The sequence below is a fragment of the Lepidothrix coronata genome, unplaced genomic scaffold (assembly GCF_001604755.1).
Source record: "Lepidothrix coronata isolate B3197 unplaced genomic scaffold, Lepidothrix_coronata-1.0 Scaffold61, whole genome shotgun sequence".
Lineage (NCBI taxonomy): Eukaryota > Metazoa > Chordata > Aves > Passeriformes > Pipridae > Lepidothrix > Lepidothrix coronata.
In genome coordinates, this window is record NW_016690241.1 from 3,175,353 (window position 1) to 3,198,925 (window position 23,573).

Sequence of the window (23,573 nt, forward strand, 5' to 3'; positions counted from 1 at the left end):
TCTACTTCTTAAAATTAGGAATTTAGGAGCTTAACTTCAGGGTCATATTTCATAGTATATATTTTCTTGCATATATTTTAATTATGACTCTTCCCATAGAGATGCACAAATATGCAATATGAGATATAAGATGCTAATAACCCACTCCCATTAAACAAAGAATAATCCCATATTAAACATTTGAAAATCAGATACTGCATGTCATCTTGTCAATTTATCAAGATTTACAGGCCTGAATATGGTTTATTGAAAGACAGCACCAAATAGTATGCACAAAAAAGAAGCAAGGATGTTATCCAAGAAGATGATTTTGAAGCTAACAGGAATTCAAATGTTAAACACCAGATTCAAACATTACTTATTACTGATGCAACACTGCGAAAGTAGCATCTTTCTGTATTTGAGATACTGCATGTTTTCCTTGGAGTGCAAGCTTTTTCTTTCACCTAAGAACAACTAATTTCTCATGAGCTATCCCAGTGTTAACCTGTACATAGGAATATTTTTACCTAAATGTCACTTACTAGACAAATATGCAGTTTTATGGATGTCTGCACTTTTCATAATCTCATGAAGAGAGGGTCGTATCTCCACTTAATCTTTTTTCTTGTAGGATCCTAACCATCCCTTCATACTCTTTCATTAAAAATAAAGTCAGAAAAAGATACCAAAGGACCACTAAAATATCCCCAACTGGCACTAGTTTTTAAAAAATTATCTACTAAAGATCACCAATGAATTTACAGTCATCTCCATCAATTGTATCAGCTGATGTAACAGGCAACAAATAGTAAGGTTTAATACAAAAGCATGAGAAAGAAAGCTTTTTTTCAACTAACTAAGATTCCTGAAGATTTGAAGAAAAGCTGTGTAAGACAATAATAAAATTGCACCTTCCCAATTGCTTCCTAGAGATTCCAAATGTAAACTCAGAGTGTCTGACATAGCCATATATTTTTAGCTACAGACACTATTGGAAATTTCTGTCAGTTTTGCTTTGACATATGGGAAAAAGATGCAGCTGGTTAGAACAGAAGAAAACACACTATCCTATGCAGTTACTGACTTATTTCCTGGTTTTAGATGTACCTTTGATACATAAACATACAGAAAAAAAACCCTCAAACATTAAAATGCAAAACAGGATTTGTAATTTTTTTTTTCTATCCTATTTTAAATTTTATTTTCACTACCCTTCTTCCCCCAGCAAAGTAGAACAGAGTGCTTACTCATGGCATTCAGAAACTTCAGATTCTTCAGGTGTAGGACTTCCTTCTGATTTTTTCCATCCAATGACATATTTACTGACTGCTCCTTGTCTGTGGTATGGTTTTGAAACCGACCCAGACATCTGTTGACTGCTATTCTGAGACACTATATAGACTTTGGAGGTATCTAGGGAGCCACTCTTTTTAGAGCAATGTGTTGATGGGCTTCCTGAGTGATGTGACCCACTGAAAAAGTGAAGAAAACACACAAAAGCAGAAATTAAATCTGCAATACAACAACAAATAAACGCTTCACCTGGTATACAGCAATAATTCTTGATGTTAAGTTTTTCTCAAGGTTAAAATCAAGGAAGCAATATCGGCACAGTAATTTTCTACATACAAACTGCATATACATTAAAGTTCTTTGAGAAGAGAATTGTGCTGGGTTTCTAGAACAAATAATGCATAGAATTCAACTTACGGAAATGCCACTGAAAACTGATATGAATCAAAATGAGTTAGTTCAAGAGATATATATTTAATTTGTGTGTGCAATTTAAAGTAAATATGTACAAGCACATGTACATCAAAAACTACATAGGGAATTACCCAAATACCTCTCTAATTATAAAACTTATGTGCTTTTCTATTTCACATTAATTTTGCCAGTTCATGCCAGATTAAACTGTGTCTTTCACTCAGACACATTAATATGAAATTATCAACAAATTTAACAGAAGGAAATTTCAGCTCAACAAAACAGTCCTCTGGATAATTTTAACAGCCCTTTTTATTATGAATAATAGCTCTAGTAGACACTAAAAAAACCTTTTAGTGAAGATTCTCAAAATTATTTAAAATAAACTAAACACTTCCTTGAAGAATAAATTTCTTCAGAGTAATTATACAAGACAAATTCATTCATGTCAAGCATATAAAGAAATGAAGTTACAAGATGTTATTTGGTTATTTTCCTGTACTGATTGACATTGAAAACAGGAAAATCAGAGGGAAAGAACAACAAACAATTTCCTTCCATCCTTTATAGAGTAAAAACCTTAACACATAGACCAAAGCTTCAACTTCAAAGTCACCATAAAATGGAAACTGGGAGACAAAGGCAACCAGTTGTAAAAGTGTACTTTCAAAGCTTGCTTTACAAGAGATGTACCATGCACACATTTCATTAGTAGCAAAAAGAAGAGCTGAAAAACAATCAGAAATTCAATTCAACAAACAAAACCGTAAAGCATACATCACAATAATGTAAATTGGTGAGGATGGTACACGATATAGTTTCACTATATGTAAAAATTGACCATTGCAATTTTTCTGATTTCCCTCAGCATTAACTCCAAGGTAATTTGTTGCACTGTACTAAAAAAACAAAAGTATGTGAAGTGAGTTCTAAGTGCAAACTTATCTTTTACTCAGGGATGTTTCCCAAGTTTAAAAACCTAAGCAATGTGCACAAGGTCACATATAAAGCCTCCATCAGAGCTGGAAGGTGGTCTGGCTATGCTTTTCAGGCAGACTCATCAAAAATTGCCTGAAAATTGATCACATAGGCATTTGAACACAACAAAAATATCAAAATCAGTTAAGTGCACTTTCAAAGAAAGGTAAACAGAATAAAAAGAATGATAAATAGTTATCTCTATGTTAATCTAGAATCCTTAATCCCTAATTTGTAAGAAACACATACCTGGAATGAGAGGAGATTTCGCTTAGGTCCCCCATACTGCCTTCAGCTGTGTGACTGGTTGAAATAGCAGAGGCATAGCTATGAACAGCATAGATTTTAGCTGGATCATCATCTGGGCCAGGAGTTTCAGAAGACTCGGTCCACTGCTCAGTACGACAGTGTACTCCAGACCTGCTGCCAGCAAGGTGCAAAGGGGCCAGCAGAGGAGCTGGCATGCAGGGAGCTGTATCAATTCCACTGTCAGTAGAAGCCCCCTTTATGTATGTTAATCCAAGTAGCTCAGGATCCATCAAATCTCCAGAACCAAAGTGTTTTTCATCACTGTTGCTGGATGTATTACTGGATAGGGTGTTGCTGCTTGAGTGGCTTGAACAGCTTTTGTCCCCAATCTTAACAATAAAACAAATCAAAAAAGACACCCCACAAGTTAAATAGTGAGAGATTTATTTTCATATAAATTACTGAATTTGTGCCATTCAAAAACCATTTTATTATTTTTTTACACTATGCTATAATATAACTGCAAAGTATGAAAAGAGCCAATTATACCACCAGTTTCTGTGAAATGAATTGCACAGCTGGCTAGACACATTAAAGGTTGATGTCACTGCAAATAAAAAGGCTCTAGTTCCATCTTCTATCACAAATCTTAACATTAGACGTGAATTTTCTGATTATAGGACCTGCTTAACATCCATAAAATTGCATTTCTGAACAGTTAAAATAAGCATTTTGTTAAAGTTAGAAGCCTTGGTAATTATTTGTTTAAGCAAGCTCTACCGCAAATCTGAAAAACACCAAAGACTGAATTATTGTTGGCTTTTTGTCAGTGTAGGTGAAATATGCAGCTCATTGGATCAAATCCAATTGGATGTGTGGCTAGTTAAATTGAAGCCAATTGTGATGTATGTGTACCAGATGAAAGTAACTTAAGTCACAGGGTCCTAAACTACGCATGGCTATTGAAGTGGAATAATTATGTCAGGCATTTGTGTCAATAAAGTTGGGGGGTTTTGTAACTTATTTTTTTAAATAAATTTTATAGAGAGTTGGATTAACTTATCTCTATGACAGATTAGCCAGAATAAAGGCAGATGGACTTCTACTTGGGCAGATGGACTTCTATTAGGTAGAATATAAGTGGGAAGGGTAACTAACTTTTTTATGAGATCCCTCTCCTACAGATGCTAGGAGATGCTGTTGCTCACACATAAAAGCAGCTAGACAAGGCAGCCTTTCCAGAAATGATACTTCTATTCCCTACAGAAATTAACAGGCCTCAAATTTTGAGAAAATCAGTTTAGAAAAAAAAGGAGGGGTCACATCTGCACGGATTCTAACGTTTACAAGATGGCTGTTGCCTTAAAAATGATGGAACAACTGATAAAAATACAATAAGCACTTTTTCCAGGGAGAGGGATGTTGGTATGGGTGCTGTTTAATACTGATTGTTACATATACTGATCCTAGCTTCCTGTCAATTTTGGCTTAAGGTAAAAGAACATATTTTTGTCTTCATGTGCATAATTCTACAGCATTATTCTGTTTATGACAATACTTCCTTACCAAGAAGTATCAAGCTAGATTCTCATTAGTTATCAATGTATGTTAGATGGGAAACTGGCCTCGTATACTCACCAGTATAAAATTACAAAGAGCATATCCTAGCACATATAGCAGGATTTTCCAGGTAACAAACATTATCATTAGTGTATTTTCCATCACTAGGTTGTTGAGGATTTTGCCATTACAGAAGACAAGCCACTAAACTAGGAAGACTAGAAATCTGTTCAGCATTCCCAGCCTACAAACTACATTTTTATAGTGCTTATGATAATTACACTACATGGGTATTTCACACAAGATGAAAAGTGGTATGGTAAATATAATTTTATTGTCTTTTAAAGGATAATTAAATATGTCACAGATGAAACAAGCCAGTATAAATGTAGCTGTAAATACACAGCTGAGTATAAACTACACTGGTTTTATCTCCTCAGTGCCCCAGACCCAAGATCTCTTGGAATTCTGAGTTTATAAACAGTTTAAGCATACTCAATTCAACCCACATGTAGGTGAGCATACTCTTTGCCTCCCAAAACATACAGTGGTCCTCATAAATTAATAAAATGTATTTTTAAGATGTATTTCTTTAAGTCCAGAGTGGGGGCTTTTTTGTTGTTTTGCGGTTTAGTTTGTTCAGAGTTTTAAATGACATCCAAGTAAAAGACTTACATGTGAAAGCTTGTTTGGTGACTCCTTACCACTGCCTTCTTTCTGTAAAGCTCGGTCTTTGTAGGAGCTCAGGACTTTGGTCGATGGTGTATGCCACTTGGTTTCTGCAATACATAATTGTGTTTTAATTTCTGAATGCTAAAAAGATGAGTATACTGTAGAAAGAAAAAAGGCACACGACTCAGCATCAGGTTTCAAACCTGTACACTCTTTGGAATCACAGGCGTGTATCTTTGTACAATTTCCTAAGATCCAGCTTTTCAATTATAACTAAATGAAATTCAACCTGCTTTTCATCATTCATGAGGCTTTCTGAAGTTCAGGATGAGTTTGTTTCAAGTATTATCTAAATATCCCACATCATATTCTGTTAGACTGTCTGTAACAGTCCCTACTTTCACTATCATATTACACTGCTCTTTGTGTATCAAGCCTCTGCATCAGAAGGTGACTGCATTTCAACAGGCACTGCATTGCAAAGAACACTTATTTTTAAGATATAGTGGGTTTTATTACCAGAATGTCTAGTTCCTTCCAAAGTTTCCTCTCGTTCTCTGCCTCCTTCACACTCCAGCGAGCCTGAACCTTGGTGATGTTCATGGAGTAAAGGGGACTGGCATCTTTAAACATAAGCAGAAAATTAAGCTGTTAGGGTTTTTATCCTGCAAGACTAGTTACATGACGAACAATAACACTTTTTAATCTTAAAACCAAATACTCTGTGAGTGATTTTTTTAAACAATCATCATTCCCAAACATTTCCAAACTCTTCATGGAAATATTTACGTGCAAATTTTTCAACAGCATACTGTTATATCTTAAGTGTGAATAGGCCAAAAAGACATGGAACTTCAAGAAGAAATGCATTCTTGGGGCTATATACACAAAAGGCTTTCGCAATGAAGAACCATGATAATATGGTTCTTTACAGCTTCGTGATCTAAGCCCCACAGAAAGTAACTCTGGTTAGGCATCACAGGTTTTCACACTCAGAACACGTAAGCTAGTACTAGATCCATTGTTTTGTTGCAAAAGCTAAAACATTTCACAAAGCAACACACTAAAACCTAGGTTGCTGTTAGAAATAACTGTGCTGGAAAACTTTACACAAGATGCATTTTGATGTGTTTACTGTCAAAGGAAAAAAAAAAGCTACTGCTTAATTTAATTATTAGCATCTCTTTAGCTGCCAGTGATTTCACTGAGTTATCTGAGATTCCTTGAAGAGTCTCCAAGATATGGCATATATATCTGCTACCTGGAGTATCTTATCCACAATCAATCATGCCAAAGCATTAATAAGCTTCCAGACAAGAAGTCAAGATGATGTTTTCAATATTCACATTTTTTTCTGAAAAGTAACTTCTGACAGCCACTTGGCAAATCTGGAATGCTTTTATATTACTCTATGTAGATACTATCGTTGCTCAATTTTTTATAACAGGAGTGTTTTTGGCAGCTGTATATATGCAACAAAGTCATAAATTTAAAGTAGTTTAGAACAGATGTCTCACATAATATTCTTATAACATGAGTTATACCGGGGTGGTCTTTTATATAGATAGCTAACTTCTGAAACTTCAGCACCAAAGTATTAACAAGGGATTAAAGAAGCATTCATATACTGCAACAGCCTTTCAGGGAGACCTCTGAAATTGCTACGTTTTTGAGAAGAGATGCAAGGGAATGGATATCACTGAAACAAACATTTTGAAGACCATAAAGATATTTTTTTTAATCAAACACCTTTCTACTGAAGCAAAAGGAGAAGGTATTATTATTATTTTATTCCAGTTCTGAGTTACTAGCTGATTTCTGGCCTATTTCTGGGAAAGTAAACCTAAGAATCATTTGTAATTTACCTGAATTGTAAAGTAAAAATTTGGTCCTAAAGAATTAAATTAGCATGACTTCAAAATTGTATTTCCATGCACATTACATCAAAGATCAGTAAACCTGTACATCTTAAAAGATACTAACAGTGTTTGAAAATAAATCTATGATATAGAGCATGCATATAAATTTTGCTAAAGAAAGAAGATGCATAGAAGCTATTGCAAGATTTACATAAAAATTTTAAAAAATCACCAATACCCGTCATATCCCACTTGCTGTCTCCAGTGGCTGCTCCCGCTGGGTCCCGGGTCACTGGACGAGGATTGGTTGCTCGGAGAACTTCTGTAATGTTTACTAGAGTCATTAACAATGCACTGAAGTATTTGTGGGGTTTCAGATTTGAAGTTGGCTGCGCTTCTTTTATCAAGTACATTCATTTTTACAAATAATACAGATGCAGTATGAACACTTTGTTACATAAAACTTAAACAAGAATTTTAAAGGTATAGTATTTACTCCATTACTAATAAAATACTTCCAACTGAATATATAAAAAAGGCACAAAAAGAAACAGACTAAGTGCAAAATCCTATTTTCCTGAGTTCTGGCTTTACTTCTGAACAAGTGGGATTACTCAGGAGTCAGAGCAGCTGGATTAGGTCTCTAAATGTATGTGTGGGAAGCTCTCATGGTGGATCAGAAACAATTGTTAGTTCCTTGGTGCATATTCCAATTTTCAACATAGTAAATTCAGAAGAGCTAAGAGCAATACTATTTTTATTTTATTTTATTAATTCTTTGAAATGGAAAAGCACTAAGAAATCGTTTCCATGAATAGTATTATTTTGTACTTACTATTTAAACTTTTGAGCCTCATATTTAAACAATGTCTCTAAGCAGTTCTGTTGGATTTCCAGACAGCTGAAATTCAATGCTTAAATTTGGTTTTGATCACTGTCCTTTCCTTCACTTCTGTGCATATCATTCCATAACTACAATACGATTTCCTTTGGTGATATTATCTTGAATTTAATTCCCTGTATTTATCTTTTTTTCTTTTTTCTCCCTCTCTTTTTTATTTTTTTTTACATGTAGAAATGAATGTCTGTACTCAGAGGAGCTGATAAGAGGTAGTTTTGTGTTATAAACAACACTTTCCCAAGGACTTGACCTTCAACTAGCAACTTTACAGTTCAGCTTGAAAATTTTAAAGACATTAGCTATTATATTTTGTCTAACAGCCAAATACATACACAATAAATAGATAGTGTAGTGCCTAATTTTTCATCGTGTTTGTCTCTGACAAGTATAGACAAGACTGAGCCTCTCGTAATCAAGTGAACCAGTCTATAGGCTATAGTTTAATTCAGTTCCATGGACTTGCTTCTTACCACTAAGAATTTTGCATTTCTTAATCAGTTTAAGTGAACCAGCATTAAGGACTAGGTAAGTTATGATCCCATGTGTTTCCAGCCTCCAGACTGATGTTTAGGACATTGTCCTCAAAACCAGGACACTGGTTTGTGCCATCCCAAGGCTGATGTATGTCTAGATCCCAAGCCTCCTATTTGATGGACAAGAATGAAGCCTTTACTCTACTAAACAAAGAGTGGCAACAAAAGGCGAACCAGAGAAATCTGATCAATGAATGCCTCATGAAGCTCCTTCATACAAAAGTTCCAGCTGACTATTCTCAGGAATGGATTCCAGACTCCAGGGGATAGGATGCACTAGCCTACAGGTGTGACTCAAGGACTAAAGTATACAGACACTTCTTGGTGCAAAAACCAGAAGAGTGAGTCTGATTGAAGCTTCACTCAGGCACATGCTATTAGCGGCTGTCACAGAATTAGGCATTTTATGAAAACAGGAGTAGAGCTCAAACTTATCCTTGTATTTCTTAGTGATTTCTAATTAGAGGAAACTCCTTGAACAACATAAAACCACTTGGACCACCTTCTCAAAGCACTTAAATTTTCCTCAGGAACTGTATTAGGAGAATAAGAATTCAGCTCTCAGGTTTTAATTTCACTCCAGGGACTGGGCACCTAAATATTACATGGCACAGTAGTTAAAGTGTTGCTGCTTAACTCTTTTACTATATCTAGCCCACATTTCTGTTGCTTCTTCCTCTTTTTGTCTCTAAAATCAACTGTTTTATTACTGACTTCACTCAGCTTATTTTCTGATCAGCTGTTACACCTTCCCTCATCTATCAACCTGCTTCTCCCTGCTTTCACTCTTCAATTTGCCTAAACCAATACTGAGTTTCTGACCCTCTAAAATCTCTCCATTATTTTTCTAGCCTGGGTATATATTTTCACCCTTACAAGACTACTTATAGGCACTAATCCGCTTCAAACTCGTCTATTTTTAAGCCCATCTCTCTGCCAAATCATCAACTATGCCTCTTCCCATGTGGAAAGACCTTGCCAATTAGATACCTTTCTTTGAATGTTTCAAGACCTACATGTCACAGTCCATCATTTTCCTCTTCTTTCATTATTTATCTTCTGCATCATGTCTTCCCCAGAACAGCACTTCAGCATTGCACATCTTTTGTTTAAGTGATACAGGAATTTCTTCATGATAAAAGATAGCCTCTGTCTTAGCATTTTTTCACAATCTTCGCTGAGTGTTAGCAGAAGCGCAACTTATGTTTGTAAAGCTTTTTTTGGAAATGAGTAGCATGTCAGAAAGCTTTCCTTTCTTTCTAAGAATAAGCATACAGTATGCTTAATAAGGCTTCATAAATCCTGAAGTATTTCTAGACATTTGATACATTGTCTCCTTATGCTAGATGTTAGCAAGAATTTCACTAACAAAACATCAGGAAAAGCGTAAGTTCTATAATGGTATATACATGCTTACAGAATTGCACCTCTCAGTTTTTAAGGAGGTGAGGAAGTGGACGGGGAGAAGAAGAATATTGGGAGTCTGCCTTCCCCAGACAACGATACAGACATTTTCACATATGTACTGCTGTTACCTCTATACATTTCAATGTAGAAAGTCACTAATTCTTTTCTACTAAATAAGATAGGCAATGTAGCAATAGTGGTATTTCATTATTTCACACAGATTAAGACTAGTGTTTAAGATTTCATATCAATTAGATATTTTCAACATGAAATAATTTCTTCCTTCAAAATTAGGACTACATAACCCCAAGGAATAAGGGCATAAGTTTAAATGATTGTAAACAATAAAGGACAGAAAGTTCTGCTCAAGACATATGGTTCTCCTAAATAATTCAAAGGTCAAATGTATTTACAAATTTTTACCTTTAAAAGTAATTCTGTTTTCATCTTAATGAAGAATTATGATTAAATTAGAACAGAGCTAACATTTAAGGATACCATCTTATCATTTAAAAGGTGTTATATTCAAATTACATGCTCTGCTTTGTTTAATTAAAAGCAAAGCAAGGCATAAGGACTGGCAATGACTTGCAGAACCCTTTGAAACTACGCCAATAGCTTGGTAACAAGATTAAGTCATTAATTTTTAAAGGGATGAGTTCATTTTATTTACACTCATTATTTGTTTTTAAATAGGCTTCCAACAGGTAGGGGACAGGACATTATCTAGATCCAAAAGTCACAAGGCAGTTTCCCACTTCACCGATTTGGGACTAAAAGGAAAGATCAGCTGTCCCCAGCATTCAGATCCTCAGTACAGTCCACTTCCATCACAAACAACAAAGTTACTTGTTTAAAGAAGACTTGCCCAGTGAACGCTCTTCAATACAACTTCAGAATTAAAATTACTGTCAAAACTCAACAAAGTGAAGTCAAAAAAATAAGATACCAAAGTTCTAGAAAGCAGAGATTTCTAAAGTAAGGCACATTAGGAAAATGACAGACATTAACCAGAGAGTATATTACCTTGCACCATCTGGCAGTTTTCTATCAAAGGAAGTGCTGCGAGGAATGGCTGTCTGAGCCTGCTGGAGAAGCTGCTGGCACTGCAGTCTGTCAGATGTTCCTAGGATTGGAGAGGCACGAGAGAGAGGCTGCCCAGCGGGAGTCGGCACCCGATGCCAAGTGGTATTCCTTCTGAAAGGGGTTTTATACTCACATGGGGTGCCTTCACTGTCAAGTTTGTATTCCACCATGGGTATACGACAAAGTTCTGAACAACCCCTGTGGTGGGACAAATGAAAATGCTGATCAGCGTCACTGGAGAGAATAAAGAAAGAAATCTTGTTTCACAGTCAGAATTATATACATATTTTGATTCCAGGTGCCCAAAGGTGTTCATATAGCATTGTGCTTGAAACACTTCAAACATATCAGGCCAAGCAAGTAAGAAATGTTTCAAAACAAAGGAGTTGCTGTCATGTGCTCAAACATCTTTGAACTGTCTCCTCACCCTTCAAAAAGGAGAACATATTAACATTTTATAAATTAATCTGCAGCTTGAATTTTATATAACAAAAAATTTTAGAAACAAGGCATTCAGAAGTCATGAAACATCAAGTTCTTCTAAAACAGCTTTGGTTTGTTTAAAATTCAGAAATATGTTTTTTTAGTAGGGTTGAGAACTCTCCGTTAGAATCCCACCTTGTCTCTACCGAATGACAGAGCATGTAGATTACAATGCAAAATGATTAACTGGCACTTAAATATTTTTCTCCGTGTTTTCAAAGTGTACTTTCTAATGTCTCTCTTCCCAAGGATCTGTAGGCCTGGAAGAGAATTAAGGAAATAGAAGGAAGAGACAAAGCAGAAACAGTCTGGCTTACCACCTCTGCTTGAAGTGTACAATGTGGTTAAATACTGACAGTATTCCCAGACAGTGTAAACTCAGGTAAAAGTACTGACAGTGTAAAAGTACTGACAGACTCAGACTGGACTTAATAATTAAGGGTTACTGTTTCAGAAATTGCTTAATAGCAGCTTCACATCTGCTTTAAATCAGCTCTTATTATCATTGTAGATATTTTATATTCTGAACATTCTGTTTCCATTAATTGTCTGATAGGCAGTGTGTACTAAATCAACATCTGTTGATTAGTTTAGAAAACACCCTAATAACTCTAAAGCAATACATTAACGTTAAGTAGAAAATAGTGAAAATTTGCTCGTCTGTCTCAACTATAGTTCCGCTCCATTCCTTAAGCTGAGTCTTGATGGAGCTTTGCTTTTGTTGAAAACTCAATATTTACCATTTCCAACTAAACTAAAATCACCTAGAGAAAATCGAATAGAGTGCGTGTAAGGAGTTCACAGTCTTAATCCTGAAAATATCTTGGCACAAATGACTTAACATAAATGTGCAGTTCAAATAAATTGTATAAATTCTCACACATTAAATTACTGTGCCCTAAAGCTTCTGAATCAAACCCCCAAAGAATATTTTCATTATCAGTCTTCAGGTAGACAGATTAAGAAAAAAAAGAAATTAGAAAAATGCTATTATTCAAGGTTGTTGAAGAGAAGACACATGAGCAACTGTAACAATTGCATTCTAGATATTCTGTATATGCCCAGTCTGATCCAGCCAAATGCTTCAGTCTGTTGAATTTTGTAGTATGAAACAGGCAAACTGTTCATCCTGTAGCATTGAATCAAAGAATACAGAAATGATCTAGCAACACTAATATTAGTTTAATGCAGTACATATTTTTTCATGTGGCCATATATACAGTTATCCATTGTTTGACTAGGAAGTTGAACAATTATGTAGGCTAAAATTTCAATCACCCTTCTGCTAATTTCTTTTTTTTAACTCCCTTCTCCCTTCCTATAGGCTTTAGGCATTAGAAACAAGACAACCCTTCCCCAGTTTTTATTATTAAGATATCAATTTCACACTTCATCTTGGTAATTGAGAAAGTTACAGCATGTAATTGTCATTGTATCCCTCATCAGATACTCCCCATAAAGTACTCTAACTGTTGTAAAAATAGTCATGAGTTTTAAAGGCAAAAGGAATTGCTACTACTATTTAGTTTGACTCAGCTTGCTAACTGATTAACTAAAGCATGATATAAAAACAGGAAACAAGAAGTTTTGCCACAATGAGTAAGAATTTAAAATTTTGTAAAATATCGTGTTTGCTTGCATCAAGAAACCATAGTCATCTACAAGTGAAAAAAAAAATATTCAGGACTTAGTTCCTGCAGAAAAAGGCTTACAAAACAACCCTGTTTCAAATCACTGTACACATTCAGTCTTACTTATGAATTCAAAACACAACCCCAACATGTCTGTTGAACTGGCTCAGAAAAAAAAAAATCCATGGTTTTATATGGCTTCTTTTGTCATATAAGAGTTTTAGATTTTAATTTAAAACTACCAAACCAATCACCTCAACATTTATACAAAAAAAAAATATGCTTCACTGCTTCAGAAGCACTGCCTAAAGAACAGATACTGCAGCATACTGAGACAGGTAAAGTCATAATTGTAGCTATCTCCTATATAAGAAAGAAAGAATATCAGTTACTTCATTCCTGCAATCCAGTAAGGATCCCTATCTCACTCCCCGCCATGGATCAAACTGCAAGTGATCTTGCACGAAAAAAACCCACAAAACTAAATGCAATTTCCTCTTAAATATTTAATTCGACCATTATCTAACTTCTAGTTATAACAGTGTTACTTATTCCACTGAAGAAAGAATATACATTGGCACTGGTATTGAATGATGGGTTTTCATTCTCTGTTTAATTTTAATTTTACACATTTTTTAAATTAACTTGAAAGGATATGTAAAGACAAATCTGTATTTTATGGTCTTAAAAAGATACTTAAATTTATGTTAAACAAATATAGGATATCAAACATCTTTCACAATTATATCCTATATAACATTTGAAAAACAGACTCATGTTATTTAACATGTAAATGTGACCAAGTTTTAGTCACACATCAGAAATGATAGCACTTCCTTCACTATAGTTTGTTATTAATTAAATCAATCCTTCAACATAAAGCACAGACTCCTACTAATATCTTTGGTTCAAGAGCCATATTATCCTATAAAAAATTTAGGTTATTAAACCTTCTCCGCAATTACAGAGAGCATGACTTTATGATACAACAAGCAGGTCATAGCTGCATATTAAAATCTAAGAGTCCACTATAAAAATCTGCAATATTCAAATGTTCCTGCAAGGAGCATTATGTTCTGAAACAATTATCAAGCAGTCCATTAAATTTTTCAAAGTACATTAACCAAATCTTTCAATATTAATTTCAGATTCCATATAAAGGTTCTGTAATAGGCTCTGTGAAGGGCCTATATTAGGCAAGGGTGTTAGTTAAAAAAGGTAAATATGCACCTCCATAGAAAAGTTAGAAGCTTTCATATACCATGATCAGCAGCTTGCCACCTTCATAACTACACAAAAGCCTTCTTTTTCTGCTACGTCCTATGACTATCAACTACTGGATATGACTTTGGTATTTGGACCCCAGCTATCTACAGATTTCACACATTATGAATGATTTGTTAGGGTAACGACAAAACTAGAATACCTGGTTACAATTTAACTTAAGTTCAGTGTATCACAGAGGGATGGAGGGATGGTAAGTAATGCTGTGCATTAGTTATACGACACCGACAAATTATCCCTTACTATCACCATTTCAATTCAAAACATTTAATCTTGCTCAACAAGGAGTCCTTATCTATATCTAGCAGTACAATAAGTAATTGCATTCTGCTCACTTAAACTTTGCCTTTGAAACCAAACACTTCTATTACAGTGCATGTTTGTTCTTACACTACAGCAGTGCCCGAAGTGTCACAATGAGATTGATGACTCATTGTGCAATCTATTAAATCCACATAATAAAACATAGAATAATTTCTCCTAATTGTAGGGACTTAATTGAAAATCAGAATTTAGTAGCTTAGTTTTGCTTAGACCGAGGATGTAGTTAAGTCAGTCAAACACAGATTTCCCCTTCCCTGACATTCAGAAGTGCCTCCTGGAGGTAACCTCTCAACTCCACTGACTCCCTATATTAGCTACAGCACAAGTCCAAGACACTGCATAATACTGAAATGGTGTAAGAGAACTTTAGTTAAAAAGTCAAGACAAAAATTTCAAGTTCTGACATCTCAGCAACCTATTAACAGTAGTGAGCTGCATAAAAAAAGTAATTTGAAAAAAAGTAAGTCAATTTTATTTTAAAATAATTTCATACCACAATAGATGTATGATATTGTTCATGGCAACCTCAGATAAGGCTGCTGCCGACTTTATCACTCCTGGTTTAAGACAAGTGCTAGCTCTCTGGCAGTCCCTCCACAGAGCCAAAGAGTTGAAGCTGCCAATCCCTCCTTTATGAAGATACACTCTTAGCCCTTCTGATCTTTGTTACTATTTAGTTTTAATCAGAACCTTTGTGCGGATAAGCTGACAAACAATTCAGAAGCCTCCTAAGAGCCTCTACACCTGTACTGTTGTATGAAAAAGAGAAATACAGAAAGGAACTAGATGATCTTTAAGGTCCTTTCTAACACACAACATTCTGTGATTCTATGATTAGAGCAAAGAAAGAAAAAAAAAAGAAAAAGAAAAAAAAAGCATCTGGAGCTCTTCTTTGCATCTCTCCAAAGAGACAATCAGAGCTTTGCTGGGCATTTTTGGTTTTTTTCCTGCTTGACTGTAACAACTGTACACATAATAAACTTTAGCAATTATAATTAACTCCTGCTATAAGTTCATTCATAATCCAACGTAAGAAAAAAAATCGAAGTCTTTTTAATTGGATAAGAAATACAGTAAGTGCCAGAGAATTGTTTTCAACTCTGTACCTTTTTAGTTTATAGTTCTTTTGTTAGACTATTTCTGGGTGGCGACCATATGTTTCACATATGTTTTTCTTTGTTTTGATGCAAATCAAAATAGAAAAAGATGCCTGTACAATAAAGTTTCGGCTTCCCAAGAATGACAGAAATGCTGCATACTTAACCTTACACTCCTAAGTAGTATATACTGGCAAAGGCCAAGTTTACACATCCTTTGCTTTGGAAACTATATTGTGAAGAATAAAGCTCAAAAGAATGTACAAAAAGTGACAGAAAACTACATTTTTAAACAATTTTTTTTCTTTTGTGCAGAGGAAAACCAAGATGTTTTGCTTATTTAAGGAAGAGACACAGCACACAGTGCAGGACATACTAAAGATGGGGAAGAGGGCAACCTGTACCTTATACCTAAGCTTTGTTGTTTTGCTGGTGCTGCCACCCTTCCAAAGGCAGGAGGAGTGGCAGAGACATCGCAGTGAGCAGAAGAGCCAAACTTCTTACCGTGACATTGACCTTCTATTAGGACTTGCACTTAAAATGTAACAGCCTAGGTCAGAGTCAGTGGTGCTCATCAGAGTTCTGACAGAGTTTGGTTTTGCTAAGAGTCTCCATCAGGCTAAACCACAGTGTTTATGTCTCAATCCCTGCATCTAATAATGTTATATGAAGTACAGTAAATCTGATGGTAAAGGAAGTTAAGCATTTGCTACCATTTTATTTTTTTGTTGGGTAAAGAGGATTAACTTTTCGCAAGTGGTATAGCTTCCAATTAGTATCATTACACTTCAGTTCATTCAGTTACCTCTAAAAAACATCATAGAATAGAGTTTTCAGGTATTTTCAGCCTTCTTAGATTAGTAGCAGGGGTGGAATTATAAGCTTTGGTACATTCAAATTCTACTTTTACAATCAAATGTTCAATTTCAGGATTTTCTGCTTTAAGCTGCCTCAGGTGTTGTTAGTCAGCAGTTCTAAACCTGGTTCCCTTCTAGCGCAGGTGGGTAATTAAAAAAATAATAATTAAAAAACCCCAAAGAATCTGAAGGCCCTATGAACTATCCAACCAGCTTATGGCAAAGACCCTTGTGAGAAGATTTGAACTCTACCACACAGTAAATTCTTCCACTTCCTAAAAATATTTTTCACAACATTCTGTACTCTGTTGGTTATCTGCTACTTAAAAAAAGCCCCAGAAACACAACTGTCTAATCAGATCACAATAATTTAAGGGGAACAAGGATCAGGACTGGAAAATAAGTAATTATATCTATTTTATTTGTAAGAAAGAGTTTGCAAAGTTCAAGAGAATAAAACAACCTCAAAAGAAATGCAGTAGTACTTAAAAATGGCCCACAGGCAGTTTCAGTCATACATACTAAAATATTTCCATTTTCAAAATTACCCACAAGAAGGAAAAGAGTCTCTTACTTGTTCTGGCCAACAATGGAAACTACTCCTGCTATACCTCTTCATCTTTTTCTAGCCCATCCTGGGAGATTTTGTTTTAAAGTTTTGTTTGTTTTCTAAATTTTCTAGAAATTGTTTCTTCAGCAGTTTCTTTTTATACACAATGGTAGTTGAACTAAGACAGACACATAAGTTTCAATGTAGTAAAAAAGATTCTAGCAGAATCTACAGTTTAAAATGGATTTAGAAGTACTTGATTTCCTTGCTTGTATTTAACTGATTAAGGACATAGTGCCCTTAGCACTACTGTGACACCACCAGTGAAAGTAAATTAGAATGAACATCATTATTCTTCTGTCAGAATGCATATAATTCTAACTACTGTGCTGCAGTACTACACAATACTGACAACACCAGAAGAACAAATTAACAATTCTGAAGAGATAGACATAGCACAGAAACAAATATATGGCACAAGGATGCTTACTTAGATCTGAATACAATAACTAGTAGGTTTGTTCTAATGCTACTTTGCAAATTTAAAGAATTTCTGTTTCAAATAGCAAATTCTTCTTTCTATCTAAACATCAGCCTGGCACCTCACAAATAATTATGATTTCTCAATTTGTACATGATTATTTAATTGCCAAAGCAAAGTGAAAACATCAGGAGTTTTGTCTCAAATACATTAATTTTTACAGGATAGTAAATGAAAAGCCTTATTGCATTACTGGTTTTGCATATACTGCTATCAAGACTATAGGCAGAAGGGTCTACATTAAGTAATGGAAGGTATTTATCGAGCAGAATTTTCCTTTGTAATTTCCTAATCACTCCGCAACATTCCTTTGTAAGCACATTCAACATTCAAATAGTTGAAATAAATGGTGAAATAAATGAATACAAGACAGTTTGCAGAAAAAAAAAAATCCTTGTTAATAGTTTATTGCTAGCATTCTTTGTATGTGCACACTTACGTTTTGTTGGTTTTCTTTTAGAATATAAAAGGCTGATGTATTGAGGATGATTTGTGGGTAAGTTAAAAGGCAAAAAAAAGATCAAGTTAAGAACTTCACTCAAGGTCTCCAGCTGGGTTTTTTTCCAAGAGACTGAGACTGCTCTGAAAACACCCTTGCACACTTGGATCTCATTTTCACTTGAAGGGTACAATTCCCAAGATACTCCATGGCATTCACGTCAAATCAGTGTAAACTCACTTCAGAACTCAATCCCAGCAAGAGACCAGTGCTAATAAGCAACCTATAGAGAAATTCTTCAGTGCTTCCTATTCCTAAAACCCAGCAGACAGAGCTAAGTAGAAACTACTCGTTCAAGCAGTGGAAATCAGCTGATTATCTCAGAAAACAAAAGACAGGCATTAATAAAATGATACATGTGGATTTTTTTATGAAACTATGAATATTTTTTTTTCTAAAATTATATTTATATTCCTGTAAATGTATGTAAACTTTTAATGCAACAGATTCTTGTAGAAACAAATATGCGTATCTTTATATCTTATGCACTGTGGGCAAAAACTTGAAACCTCAGACTAAGGCACCTAGAGTAAAAAAGTATTGACAAACTACCAATTTCTACCCCGAGAAATCAGGCTGAAATTCAGAGAAAAAAACCCTAACCAACTGCCAGAAGATCATATTTTCTGTAGGATGAGTCAAACTTTCAAGATACTTCTTTTAGCCTCCAAATCAACTTTTCTACATATGTCAGATAGTCTGATGTATCACTTCTTAAAAGAAAACCTCTAAAAACAGCTGTGAAGAAAAGTAATAATTAGTGAAGCACAGATTGCAAGCTTTCACCTGCTTTTGAACCATCATTCCTTCTAGCACAGAAGGCTAGGTGCAAAAGTGAAACACAGGAAATTCCATTTAAGTATATGTAAAAACTTTTCTTACTGAAACTGAAATACTGAATTGTTGAATTTCCATCCTTGGAGATATATAAAACCCAGTGAACGTGTCCCTGAGCAATCTGCTCTAGCTGACCTTGCTTTGAGCAATGGGATTGTAGTCAACAGCCTTTCCAACCTCACATATTCTCTGTTTCTATGATTCTGTAAGATAAGACATTGCAGAAGGCTAAAACAAGCAATTGAGTAGGAGACAGAGAGATGGATTTGAACAACTTTTAACTAGTAAGTAGCAGTGATAGGCTATCTTCTTTCTCTAAACTTGTGGTAATTTATTCCTTTCTGCCTTCTCTTAATTTCCCTCATTCATTAATATATTTTACAAACAATGTCATAGATCATATTTGTCAACTGAAACTCTCAGTCTTCTCACCTAATTCCTATATTGCTTTCTGTCTGCTCTGTTTAGATTATAAACATTGAGAAAAGGCAAGATCAAAAGTCTTTAGAGATTAGGCAATCAAAATCACCTATCATATTTTAGGGATATAAAATGGAAAATTAGGAGCTTTCTGCTTCAGTGAGAAGTGGTATTTGAGAGAAAGAGACTTCTTTTTATATTAGAAAGGTGAAGCTGAAAAGAACTTAAACATAGATGCTTTTTCTAAATTTTAGAATATCCACATAATTTTTTAAAAAGTTCATTTTCCTTAGTAATTAGTTGCAGTTTTAAAAATGCTAAAAAAATTAAAAACAGGAGCAGCTTTTGCAGATTTTTCCCAGTGTGGTGGCACTCAGTTGAAACTCCTCCTACACACAGACTGAGTGCTATGTATCACACTGATCTGAGATTTTAACATTTTATTTCTAGAAATGTATCAAAGAGGATATAAACAATTCACACATTGTGTATTTTTCTATCCAGGCCTATAAAATACACATTTTTACCTTCCATATAATAGGATCAGCTCATTAGGCTCATATTCTGTAAACAGCTTGGAAATGTATACCAAACAAGTCAGTGAAAATTCATACCCAGAAGCAGATGGTGAGAATAGCAAAGCTAAGCAAAGAGAGGTTTAATTGCAAATTCTATCCAACTAAGCAAAACGGTGCTATTCTACATTCACAGGCATTTTCTTCAGAAAGGAACTCAACGCATCAACATGCAGGTTGAGGCAGGGGACAGCACTTCTGTGTCATACATCAGGCCAATGACTACTTGGAGAATTGCCACCAATTAAACAGTATTCGTATACAGTTGGCATCAACTTCACAGTGCTGCATGCTACGTAAAATTTTATTGCTTGTTGTCTTGCCAAAAGCAACACATCTAATGTTTTTTCAGCTAACTTAAAAACCAACAAGAGATTTAAAGTTGGCCTCTACAAAAAGAGAAGTAATTAAATACTCTGGTACAGTTCTCATTTAGAATGAGCCAAATTAACAGCGACTAGACAAGGTATGCGAGAAATAAAGTCACACAGCTATAAAGTTTCAATTTTTCCCTATTTCTCTGCCTCATAATACTCAAAAATTGAGAGAAGAATAAAAGTCTTCTTCACCAAAAAAGGAACAATGACGAAAGAAAAATGCACTTCATTCTTGAAAACAATGACACAGTCACTATACTGATTTTTATTACAGTCTCTCCTGAGTGTGAGTGTGGGAGACCAAAGAGGTGTTCAGGCTGGAGAGCCAGAGGCAGCTACCCAACGAGAAGCCTCAGAGATAGCGACAGATGTGAGTATATATTTCATGCTGCAACAAGATCTCTTTGCTTTAACTGATGACCTCGTTGATGTAATTCACTATTTAATATGACTAAATTAGATATCCGTAAAAAGTGAGGAGGTCTCTAGGACTTAATACTATGTATGTCCAGAACCCAGTATTTCACTACTTTCATTTAAATTTCAACATAAGAAAAAATAAACCAAAGCTTTTTAATGGCCAGGAATTGGCAAAATCTCAAAGACAGACAAGATACAATTTTATGAGAAGGATTCTATATTTTTAAATTCAGTACTAAAACATAAAACTCTCCTATGGATGAAAAAAAGTAGCATCAGCTTTCAGAACAGCTCAGTCACGTTGCACAAAGGTTTACTTCTTACCCTTTCAAAGTCACAAAAGTAAATTTTCCATTAAATTTCTTCTAGTATCTCATTTTATCTTGTATTACATGTCAATATGGCTTTTGGGGAAAAGATTGCTTTAAGAGCCTCAATAATGTTATCACCAAACATGACAGACAATATCCACTTACTGAAGACCTCCAATAAAAGAGCCATCATTTAAGCAGTAGCAGAGAAAAAAAACAAACAGATACAAATGTCACATTGAGAACTGTTGCTCATTACCTTCTAGGTGCTCCATCCTCGTGTGGCTGAATAATCACCACTTTTACTGTCACCGATGTACGTAAAAGGTCAATCATTTGCTCATGAGTCAAAGTTGCCACAGCCACTTTACAGATCTCAACCAGGCGGCTCCCTTGCCGTAGGCCTGCCTTCCAAGCAAAACCAAAGGGCTCCACATCTGCCACTATCCCTTCAAAGTTCACGTGGAATCCAAGCTGGCCCAACCCATTCCTCCGTAGGGTCATTTCCGTGGTTTCACATCCTCTGGTCACTATCTAAGGAAGTATCAGATTGTTATGCTACTTATTGTCAGGACACACTTCTTTAGACTCAAAACTAGATCTGTTTTCAAACATTATTAAGCCATGTATGGCTTGACATTAACTATCTTCAGTATACTAATATTAAATTATTTAACATTTATGTTTGCATGAAGGTTTCTGCATAAAACAAAATGAACAAAACATTTCACGATGCTAAAAATCTTACATCCCCAGAGCAAGCATCTGACCCATGTCAAGCTCTTCCCCCCTTGCCCAACATTAACACAATACCATTTATATCTTATTGAAAACTTAACAGCTGGTTTAGTTTCAAAACACTAAGCAAGAAAAACGCTGCCCTGTCAGTTATTTCATTTTTGTTGGCTGACTGCAGGTGTGCAGGCATTTTTATTCAGTATTAAACTTGAGATATAACATGAACCAAATTGAGTGAAGTGCTTCAGTTCTAGAAGCTTTCCTTTCTCAAGAAAATAGCAATGAATATTGATTTATTTTGCTTCACAGTCAGGTTCCTAAATATCACCATCTCCAGAAGTGGACATCATTAAAATGGGATAAGAGTTTTCATGTTACTAGGAAACTTAGAAACAAAAGAATTATTTTCCTCATATTCAATGAAAAGTAATTCTGTCATTACAGAATAACCAAAATCCTTCAAATTCACATTTTGCTAACCACATTCATTTCTATATACTGTGAAACAAGTCCTCAACAGTTTAACTGTGTAAAACATAATCATACAACAGCCTGTAAGCTGGGATACTGCATCAGACTCAGAAGACAAAATTCTACCCCACATTACAAGGTAAGTTTGAGAGTTACCCTAGCACTCCCTTTTGTCAGTGTCACAGAACTAGTATGCATTTTAGATCCATTAGTACAGTTGGAACAAAAACTTCACCACTGTGAAACAACATTATCAAAGACCTTTGTTTGTAATGCATATCAAAGACCTCACAGTCCTTTATAACAATCCAGCAAGGCAAATATCTGCCCTTTAGAGATGCATATGTTACTACACAGATCAAGAAATCTTCCCAACATTTTCCCATGCTGCACTAAGAGCAATTCCACAGCACATCTTGTTCCACAAAGGTGTTCATGATGATTATGGTTGCTTTTAGTGTGCATCACAAAGATACACACATTACTCAACTTCAGGCATTTAATTTCATGTGCTCAACTTAGGAGGCTAGTGTCCTTTATTTGCAGGTGTGTAGGATAGATCTTTGCAAAGGTTGTTTTATAGCTTGAGTTTAATTCAGGAGGCTATTTTGGAAGAGTCATTCTCACTCTCCATTGCCTTTTGAGCCAGAATCTGCACAGGCTGGCTTCCTAGTTTATTGTGTGCTTCCCACAGAAGAATGGTCCAACCTAATTCTGGGTTGCATGGCGAGGGAGTGGGACTGTACAGATAGTGAGATGTTGGCACTGTGATTGGGTACAGCTGTCACAAAACTGCTCCTTTCACCACCCGAGTCGAAGGCAGTTGACTTGGGGCAGTTTTATGGGAGGTTTAGACTGACCTAAGACCCCACTGCCCCTATGCTGTGTCTGTATCGCATTAGCACTTGTGCAGCCATGCAGACAGATCAGAGGAAAGATACAGCTGAACAACAGGGGGCTTTTTAAAATAGTGCTCCAAAGAGCTGGCAGGCAGGGAATGGATGGGACTGACTCCTTCACTCACAACAATTATGAAAGTACGTCCCCATCATAGAAAAAGCAACTTAACACATAGCAAACATTGAGCTGTAAGTTACTTTTCTAGCTTTCTTTTTAGACTTCCTGTTTAGACTGATCTTTTGTCCACAATTATTATAGAGTCAGGGATGAAAGTCCTAAAGTCTCCCTTCCCAACCCCACAGCTGACTGGAGATACCTTGGTGA

The 23,573-nt window shown here is 35.3% G+C and overlaps 1 protein-coding gene across 3 annotated transcripts in view; it reads right to left on the reverse strand.

Annotated features, from left to right (window-relative positions):
• The window catches only part of SIPA1L2 (signal induced proliferation associated 1 like 2), a 131,002-nt gene that overhangs the window by 22,522 nt on the left and 84,907 nt on the right, over window positions 1-23,573 (reverse strand). For all 3 annotated transcript variants that reach the window (XM_017817563.1, XM_017817562.1, XM_017817561.1), the window contains exons 10-16: window positions 21,400-21,674; window positions 10,875-11,132; window positions 7,246-7,329; window positions 5,668-5,771; window positions 5,152-5,255; window positions 2,917-3,305; window positions 1,230-1,454 (exon numbers count right to left, since the gene is read on the reverse strand). In XM_017817563.1, the coding sequence (XP_017673052.1) occupies window positions 1,230-1,454; window positions 2,917-3,305; window positions 5,152-5,255; window positions 5,668-5,771; window positions 7,246-7,329; window positions 10,875-11,132; window positions 21,400-21,674 (1,439 nt within the window). The remainder of the gene's footprint in view (window positions 1-1,229; window positions 1,455-2,916; window positions 3,306-5,151; window positions 5,256-5,667; window positions 5,772-7,245; window positions 7,330-10,874; window positions 11,133-21,399; window positions 21,675-23,573) is intronic.